This window comes from Elaeis guineensis, chromosome 15 (assembly GCF_000442705.2).
Source record: "Elaeis guineensis isolate ETL-2024a chromosome 15, EG11, whole genome shotgun sequence".
NCBI lineage: Eukaryota > Viridiplantae > Streptophyta > Magnoliopsida > Arecales > Arecaceae > Elaeis > Elaeis guineensis.
In genome coordinates, this window is record NC_026007.2 from 66,261,036 (window position 1) to 66,271,291 (window position 10,256).

Here is a 10,256-nt window from a genome sequence, read left to right on the forward strand (position 1 = left end):
ATTGGATGTTTGTTAAGAGAGATCAGGAGAAGGGCAAGTATATAAGAATTTAAGAATGCATTTCACAAATCATCTAGCATAATTTAGCAAGATTGAGCCCTGTGATCCGGACCATCTTTTCTACTTCTTTTTTTGGGTTTGATCACAAAATGAGGATTATGGTACCTGAAAATCTTGAAACCAAATAACAAAATTCCAAAACACAACCACATCAACTTATTACTTGTCTTCAGCAGCAAACCATTGAAAATCTTCTAAGCGTGATATAGATGTGACATTTAGCATATGTTAATTAACTTACTAAAGAGTAAGGCATAAACAACAGTCTCCAAATATGTCTTCCATACATCCATAAGCACAGCATAACCATTAATTGTCCCAGATATTACTTGCCCTACAGTCTTATACGATCCAAAACAGACTTGTCCTTGAGCGGGTTAGCTTGCTGATGTTCAATAAACTCCCTATATCTCATGCCATGATAAGCCACTGAACTGCCCCCATCACTCACTAGCTCCATGGCAGGCACAACAACTGCGTCCAGAGATGGCCCTATCGCATTTGCGATCGATATCCTCGTGCTTTTGCTATTTACCACTGCCCGGTGCACCACGCTCTTATACTTTCCATTGCTTATAATCTAGCTTCATGTAACACTTGTATCATTACTTAAAACAATCATGAAATGTTGTATAAAAAGAGAAAACTTGTTAAAGGATTATGATCTCGTTAATTACCTCCATGTGATCACCGGTGTTGACAAGGAAAGAGTTGGGGTGGGGCTTGACATTGACCCAGTTGCCTTTGTGCTTCAATTGGAGGCCATCTACGCCATTTTGGAGGAGGATCGTAAGGAGGCCATGGTCGGAGTGGGGAGGGAGGCCCATGGCTAGCTCTGGCTGTGGGCATGGTGGGTAGTAATTACCAATGAAGATTTGGAAGCAAGAGTGGAGGTCCAAGGCCGTGGTCAGGTTGCTCTCCTCTAGTCCCAAGCTCTCCCATATTCCCGCGAGGAGATCCATGGCCAGCACTCTCATGCATGTAGTGTACTCTTGCGATATTTCCCTGGGAAAAACATTGATTTATGAGGGTGTGTGTGCGCGCGCGCACATTTAATTTAGTAGATCACAAGCTAGTTTCTTGCAATAAAAAAACACCACTACGCAAACTGATATTAGGATTAAAATTTTGTAGAGTATGCTCCAAATATTTAAGTTTTCTACTTTGATGCAAATGGAACTCCATTGGAAGTAATGAGAGACGTCCACATTCACCAAATTTTATTCAGAAATGAAGAGAAGAGTATGCAGCCTGCATAAATTACATCATAGAAGAAGAAAAGAAACCAAATAAGAATATGCAGAATGAGAAGTTAAAATATCAATGCTGGATCAACATAAATATTCCAAAAGACCATCATGGATTGAAGACAAAAGGGAGACTCAGGAGTATTATCTGTCTCCTTTTATCTCTCAAAAAAAAAAAAAAGACAAAAGAGAGATTCAGAAGATAGTATCTGTTCCTAGTTGATAATATTTATTTAAAATATGTAGTTGACTTAACCAGTTGTGAAGGGAAGACCACCATGGATTGTGCACTGGAACTACTCATTCAAAAATATGTAGTTGACTGACGCAGCATGTGTATGTCTAAGAATAATAATTTTTCTATTCTTTACCAAAAGAGTAGAACTTCATAAATGATGTTAGGTAACTCATATATTTGAGAACATTATAAATGGCCGTAGTCTTATTATTTACCTGAAACCGTGGGGCTTTGCTGGAGAATGGAACACTGGATGCACAAATACCTTGAGGTAGTCCCTCCAAAACCTAAACTTGTCTACGTTTAAATTGAAGCTAGTGCCACACCGAATTGGATCCATCACATGCTTCCTAGTGTACTCCCCTTTTTCCTCCTCCGTTAGATCAAAAAATCCTCCTAATGCATCAACCATGGTGTCTTTCAACCTCTCTGGCACACCATGGTTCACAACCTGTAATCACAGATCATACAATCAAACAGATGAATTTGATTGGTTCATGAGCAAAATATTTTAATGATTATATTATTGGAAGCAGCTGAAACATGTAAAGTTACAATAGCCTATGGCCTCCATAGATGATGTTGGGCATTTATATTGGTTAGGTACTCATATCCAAAACCCAATACTGATAGTCCATTTGTAGGAGAAATTATTAGGTAGACTCGTTCTACCATGTAGGATATAGGTAAAGTCAATAAAAATTCCACACATCAACTAATTTTTCATTAATTATTGACTATAATTAACCTACGTGGTAGACCGAGTCTACCTAGTAATTTCTTCTTTAGTAGGATGGCAATTGTAGCCAACCCATCAGATATTCGATTAGATTCGATCCAAATGGGACATGTTTTATTTGATTTAATAAATATTTGGGGCTTTAAAGCAGGTTCCAATAGAATACGGATAATGATTTACTCTACTCTGAATTCGACTCGATAAAATTTTAATCTAAATCATCCCTTTCAAAATTACAATTATTTTGGAATATTTGCTTGATGAGTTCCTTACTTGATCTAACCCATTCCATCTTATCTATCCGATCCAACCCACACCATCTACTTAATTCAACTCAACCCGACCCAAGGCAATTATGAGACAGATATGGGACAAGTATGGATATGGGATATCTTTTAATTAATTGTGAGGTGGATATAAAAATTAGCCAATCCAATTCATATCAGATCCATTGCCATCTCTACCTACTAAAGTTTTGAGATTGATACCCATCTAGTTATTATCCCCATAACATGAACAACCTCAGCTAATTCATAACCTTCTCTATTTAACGTACATGAACCAACCAACCACAGAGATCCAACGTGAGCACTTAATTTTGACTCTCTCGGTTGTGGGATGAATTAAACCTGCTTTTGGGCTTCGGCCCCTTAAGTAGCATAAAAGAAAAAAAAAAGATAAATTATACTTCTAGTCACATTGTTTCTGCTTGATCTATTCCCACCAGACTCTTGGCTGGTTACTGTTCTTTCTTCGCTCATGTAACTCATGACTGTCTGCATTAATAAATTTCTTGGGTGGCCGTTTGCCTCTTTTTTCTGTTTCCTTTTCTCGAAAAAAAGAACTTTTGGTCACGACCTGGCTACCGGAACGGTCCAACCCGGGAATGATTCAAAAAAAACCCCACCCTCATCCAATCTGTCCAGTCTACAGAACTTGTGAAAAAAAATTGCCAATATGCAAACGTAACCTAAACGGGAGTCAGAACAATATTTGCTACCCTAGATAGAGATAAATTATATTTTGTATCACATGCATCACGTAGCTGTGTACCACGCCAAGAGCCTCCTCTCCTCCCCACAGGAGAAATCATATCCTATATAGAATACATGATAAAGTCATGCATGCCACCAATTACGGTCACTCATTTATTTATGCCCATTCATCAAGTGCTCATCTCAATGCATCACTACAGAAATAGACAATTATGATTGATGATGTGCATGGTAATACGGTGCATAGTGGATAGGATATAATCCCTCTTCTTATAGGCTCTACACATCCTATGCTCATAAGGGGGCGTTTGGTGATCCAATTTGATCACTAAAGTAATCTAAGATCACTGGTGATCCAAATCCTGAGATGATCTAATCTCTAATAATCTAAGATCACTATATTTGGTTTGCTATACAACAATATATGTACACACTATCTGTTTGGTATGTTATAGAAAATCAAGATCACCGATCATATAATATCAAAAATACCCTGACAACTTAGTGGGGAATTGGGATTGAGGATTGGGGTAGAAAAATTCTAGAACAAGATCAAATAGATTTTTCTCTTTCCAATCAACACGATGAGAGAAGGAAGAATTTTTTTTTTCTTCCGTGGAGATAACGTCCTAAGTACCTACGCACGTTCCTTCTCTTCCACGTGGAAAAGATGCCTCAATTACCCACTCCATACGCGTGGAAAAAATATCGCGATAAAAAAAAATGATTTCCTTTTCTTTGAAGTCTTTCAATTGTAAGGGTATTTTGGTTAACATATTCTAATATAAGATTATCGTAATGGAATGATATTGGATATCCGCCTTCAAGAGCGGTTTCCTATCACATGGATGGTGATTTGAAGAATGGGGGTGATTTGAAATTATCACTACGTAATATCACCATAGTGCAATTAAACACGTTGATCTCATCATCTCTATCTACATCATCCTTAATTTTGGATGAATCACCTCATACCAAATGTCCCTCAAGGGAGGAAGATGCGTATGGTGCACGGCCATGTCGGGGCATGCAGTATATAAGATATAATTTCTTAAGTCAGTTACTTGGCCGCAAGCAACATATGTACCTTGAAGAAGCCCCACTCTTCGCAGGCCTTGCCGAGGTCCCGGACCGTTTGAGAACGTTGGTCCGGTGTTCCTTTTTTCAGTAGCGAGAAATCGATTATTGGGACTTCATGTTCCACGACATCGGTCAGAAGTGCTTCGGAGCTTCGGGAGGCATAGAGAAAAGGGATAGAAGAAAGGCCAGCACTGTCTGAGAGCTCTTTGATGGAGTTTGGGAGGGGGGAGGCTTGAGAAGAATGGAGGTGGAGTGGAGCTGCCATTGGAAGAGAGGAAGATAGAGGAAATGCTTCTTTTGTTGCGGGATCTTACGTACATTATATATATATATATATATATATATATATATATATATATATATATATAGGGGGAGGGATCCAGAAAGGAACCCAAGGAGTGGGGGGGAAGCATGCACTGATAAGAATACCGAGACTTTAAAAAGACCTAGACTTCAAAAAGATTGGTCGGCGGCTGCGGCATCTAAGAAGTTTGCAAAAGATTTCTAAGATAGACTTGAGAGACCGGTCGTTGTTTATATGATATTTTTTTGAAGGAAAATGGAGGAAGTAAGAACCTTCCCTCTATTTATTAGTGAAAGAAGGTACGTACAAGCAAAAAAGTATTGCGTCCGTCTTGAATTTATAAGTAATAGAGAACGACCCCAGATCGACTTAGAACGTCAATTATATATTAGCCTAACCTGATTATTATAAAAATATATTGAGGTTAGAATTTGTGAAGAAATCTTGTATCTATAATTTTTATTTTCTTTCTATAGTAAAGCTTTTGCATTGCTTTTCTCTTGGAACACATTGTAAGGAAAGGAGAAATTATTAAATAGCATATCCGATGGAGACGAGGGGAGTTATTGGGAAAGGCACATCGTATGATTTCAATTACATTTGACGGACAAGATATTCGATGAAGTCGTTGAAAAGGAGATGGCGGCTAAACTATGGATAAAATTGAAGAATAAATGCATGGCTAAGTTATTCACAAATATATTATTTTTGAAAAATTGGCCATACTGCCTGTTGATTATTCTATGTCTTAACTTGAAATTCAAAGAGAAAGGCGAGAAGAAAAGGAGGCTTCAGACACCGGAACGATCCTCCGATAGAGTTTTTTTAGTAAAGAAGACAAATGAAAAGTAAAAAGTTAGCTGAAAGTGACCCTGTATATATAAGATCTCCCAACAGTTAAGATGAAAGTGATCAAATCAGAGTCTTATCAGATAGTTGACACGTGATGACATCTGTGCCGACCATTGATCAGATAGTTCGACGTATCTGCTCCTGATCGAACTACGTCATCGTTATCCATATGAACAGCTCCGACCCAATAACATTCGAATACGTGGCAAAGATCTACTAGTCAGAATCATATCGTCTGACATCGAATTATCTTTTCGAAACGACGTCTGACATTGACATCCGATATCGAATCGTTCTGTCAATATGACAGTCTAATAATGGTTCTGTATCGAAACGATAAAACAGCCGGCGCTCATATCTCGAAGAAACTAGCAACCGAATCGGAGTTCGATATAACACGAAATGACTCCCTTCGTCCAACGTGACAAACCACGTGGTGGCATACACATCGAATCACCTTGGACTTGGGAGTGAGGGGCAACTATTGGGGTAAGTCAATCAACCCCCGACTCAAGTCAATCGAATCCCGACGTCGACTCAACAACAGCCGACCGATCGAACATACGACTCCGACTCTATATCGATGACTGAACAAACCATACCGACTCTCGATCGGTTGACCGACAGATAGTCATCTACTATTGACCAACAACAGACGACTTGAACAACCTCCGACCTATGACCATCGGCATATCAGAATAACTTACCGATGATCATTCGGATATTCTATCGATATATCAATATTACCGACATATAGTCGGCCCATCTGCTCAACATACTGTAACCGTTATGATTGGTTATCAACTATGTATCATAGCAATTAGTGAGAATTAACAACCCACTAACTCCACAATTATGGTCCGATAATTTAGTACCATAAAAAATGAGATCACGTGCTCGACGGTTACATCAGAATCACCTATAAAAGAGAGATAAGTGAACAGCACCAGTAAGACACTTCTGAGTCAGAGCTCTGCTACTTTCGACATTCAAATCTACTGTTCACTAATTTTTTCTCTGACTTAAGCATCGGAGGGTCCCCATCGGATACAACTCCGGTCTGTGAGGATATTATTTTGTAAGTGCTCATCACCAGCGACAGACGACAGAGAGTTGGCTGCAACAGATTGACGCGCCAGATAGGAGAACAACCACAATCAACTATGCCAAAAATGAGAGCACTGCACTCGACTGGATCGGCGAGGCACTCTTTCCATCAAAAAGATGCTCCTCCCCCCTACCTGATGCGCCAATCTGTTGCAACCAACTTTCTATCGCCTGTCGTCAGTGATGAGCACCTACAAAACAACGTCCTCACAAATCAGAGTTGTGTCTGATGGAGATCCTCCGATGCTTAAATTAGAGAGGTAATTGATGAACAGTAGATTTGAATGTCGAGAGTAGCAGAGCTCTAGCTCAAAAGTGTATTACAGGTGCTGTTCACTTACCCTCCTTTTATAGATGATTCTGATATAACCGTCGAGTACGTGGTCTCACTTTTTATGATGCTAAATTATCGGACCATAATTCTGGAGTTAGTGGGTCGTTAACTCTCACTAATTATCGTGATACGTAGTTGATAACTATTCATAATGGTTACAGTATATTGAGCAGATGGGCCGACTATATGTCGGTAATATTGATATGTCGATAGAACGTCCGAATAGCCATCGATAAGTTATTCTGATATACCGACGACCTTAGGTCAGAGATTGTTCAAATCGTCTGTTGTTGGTCGATAGCAGCTGACTGTCTATTGATCAACTGATCGAGAGTCGATGTGATTTGTTCAGTCAGTCGATGTAGAGTCGGAGTCATATGTTCGATCGATCGATCATTATTGAGTCGACGTCGGGATTCAATTGACTTGAGTGACTTGAGTCAGGAGTCGATTGATTTACCCCAATAGTTGCCCCCCACTCTCAAGTCCAAGGTGATTCGATGTGTGTGCCACCACGTGGTTTGTCATGTTGGACGAAGGGAGTCATTTCGTGTCATATCGAATCCCGATTCGACTGCTAGTTTTTTCGAGATATGAGCACCGATTGTTTTATCATTTTGGTACAAAACCATCATTAGACTGTCATATTAACAGGATGATTCGGTATCGGATGTTAGTATCAAACATCATTTTGAGAAGATAATTCGACGCCAGACTATATGATTCTAACTAGTAGATCTTTGCCACATGTTCGAATGTCATTGGATTGGAGCTGTTCATGCAGATAACGGTGATGTGGCTCGATCAGGAGCAAATGCATCGAACCGTCCGATCAATAGCTAGCACAGATGTCACCACATGTCAACCATCTGATGAGACTCCGATTTGATCGCTTTTATCTTAGCCATTGAGAGATCCTATATATAGGGTCGCTTTCAGCAAATTTTTTATTTTTTATTTATTTTTTTTACTGCAGAAACTCTGTCGGAAGATCGTTCCAGCGTCTGAAGCTTTTTTTTCTTATCATCTTCCTCTTTGAATTTCAGGTTAAGTCTTTATCTTTTTTGAGTTGTCCTTCGTCTTCTTTAGTTTTCTTCTCTCCAATGGCTAGGGATTCTTCCTCTCGGGGTGGTCGGTCAGAGAATCCGACTGATGACTCTCCATCGGGCTCGAAAGTGGAGACTTCTTCACTTTCGAAATCGAACGTTGAGCGACTCCGGAAGCAATATCGCATCCCGGAGTAATATCAGCTCTTCGCCTCTGGTGCCGACGGTCGAGTGAACGCCCCTCCTTCGGATCAGGTGGCCTTCTATGTCGACGACCTTCAGACGGATTTTCGATTTTCGATTTTGAAGTTCATCCAAAATATTTTGGATTATTATGGTTTTTGTCCTGCCCAATTGGCATCGAATTCGGTCCGACTAATAATCAGTTTTGAATAAAAAGACGAGAAGAAAATAATGGGCACACATGTGATCAAATATGTAGCTCTTTGGCATACGTGAGGTATTGTCCGCTTTAACTCATGACCATCTTTAGGCTTCAGTAGGCCTTAGGCTTCAATGGGCCTTGATCATTTTAGAGCCTCATAATTTTATCCTTTAAAAGATGCCTCACATTGGAAAAGAAGGTTCCAATCCATATAAGCCATATTCTCTCTTGACTTATAACCGATGTGGGACAAAAGAAGCCCTCTCTACACTACAACACTGCCTGCACAAAAAAAAAAAAGATATGCCTTTGAAAGATCATATATATAGATGAATTTAATACAGCTATTTTAGATTTAAAAAATATTAACATTCCACTTGATATCAAGATCAGGCCTTTGATCTATTGTGCTCACTACCATCCTCTTGTGGAAGCTTAATTCATCGATATTGTGCTATTCTCAGTTAGTGATGTAAAAAATATCTTGCAATTTGAAGAAATATTGGATAAAAAAGCTTCTAAGAGTTATATTAAGAATCAAGGAGAAGGTTTGACTGATAAAGATGGGGACTAAGAAAGGTGATCTAGTAGTAAGGGGATCTTGATCAAAGTCACAGCATAGAAATATCTATTGTTTTCATTGCCACAAGGAAGGGCATATTAGAAGATTCTATGCAAAGAAAAATGGAAAGGATGAAAAAAGAGAGTATCTCTAAAATTAATACTAGTGTAGCTCAAAAAATTTTATAGTGAGATTTTGTCGGTCAGCGTCAATGGCTCTAAGAGATAGTGGATTCTTGATTTCGGTTGTTTCTTTCATGTGACTCCTAATTATGATTGGTTTACTACTTATCAGACTAGGAAAGGAAAAATTATATGGGGAGACAATAAATCCGTTTCTAAGGATGCAAATGGATCAAGTTGACTTATGACCTGATCCAGCCGACCTACTTAGACTCGATCCGATCCGTTTTAAAGGATCTAGGAGACCAGATCAAGTTCTAATATTGGATCCATTCTACTTTCTAGATCTGGTCTGGGTTTACTAAATTTGGACCCAACCCAACCCGAATCCAGTACACCATTAGGACCCGAACCTATTTGAGCTTCTAAATTATAATTTAAGACTTATATGAGTAATATCTTTAATATAAAGAAAGGTTTGAGATTATTTTTCATATCCTTTTTTAAAGAGAATTATTTATTGCCTATTTATATGGTTAATCATAGTTAGCTATGTGGTAATTAAAAAATATACTTAGCTATGTTTAATCCAAATCCAATCTAAATTTTAAACTTTTTGGATTGGGGCCAGATTATACATAGATCTGATCTGACCCGAGTGACCCATTGGGTCAAAAATCTTAGCCATGGATCGGATCCAATTCAATCCGATCTTCTATTGGATTGGGTCTAGGTCTAACATTTAGACTCGATCAAAGAATCAGATCGGGTCAAGATTGCTCATGACTCGATCTAACCTGATCCATTTGCACCTCTATCTATTGTAGTTATTGATATTCGAATCATTCAAATTGATATGTAAAATGGTATCGTGAAGACTTTAGAAGCCTAACATATTCTAGAATTAAAAACGAACTCGATTTCCTTAGGCACTTTGAATTTTTAAGGATACAAATACGTTTGTGAGAATAGTTTGCTGAAAGTCTCTAAGAGAAGCCTTATAATAATAAAAGAAAAATTGGTTAATTGCTTGCATCACTTACTAGATAAAACAATAATTGGTATCCCAGTAGTTTCTTTATCATCAAGGTTGTTGGATACGAATGCTACTTAGTTGTGATATCTGAATGAGAGGGAAATGATGACTTTGTCTAAGAGAGATCTTCTTGATAGTATAAAGATCAG

The 10,256-nt window shown here is 38.6% G+C and overlaps 1 protein-coding gene across 1 annotated transcript; it reads right to left on the reverse strand.

Annotated features, from left to right (window-relative positions):
* Positions 1-297: 297 nt before the first annotated feature.
* On the reverse strand, positions 298-4,639 carry LOC105058534 (2-oxoglutarate-dependent dioxygenase 19-like). Its single transcript, XM_010941487.2, has 4 exons — positions 4,367-4,639; positions 1,761-1,996; positions 738-1,065; positions 298-640 (listed from the first exon to the last, which is right to left on the reverse strand). Exons 1-4 carry the CDS (start codon positions 4,622-4,624, stop codon positions 395-397), a joined length of 1,068 nt encoding a protein of 355 aa, XP_010939789.1. The 5' UTR covers positions 4,625-4,639; the 3' UTR covers positions 298-394.
* Between the last annotated feature and the right edge of the window lie 5,617 nt (positions 4,640-10,256).

Bases quoted from the DNA above. Each gene is read 5' to 3' on its own strand.
- LOC105058534 (XM_010941487.2), bottom strand. From the start codon at position 4,624: ATGGCAGCTCCACTCCACCTCCATTCTTCTCAAGCCTCCCCCCTCCCA. The intron at 1,066-1,760 runs GTAAATAATAAG...TGTTTTTCCCAG, and splicing joins GCAAAGCCCCACGGTTTCAG to GGAAATATCGCAAGAGTACA. The intron at 641-737 runs GTAATTAACGAG...ACATGAAGCTAG, and splicing joins ACACCGGTGATCACATGGAG to ATTATAAGCAATGGAAAGTA.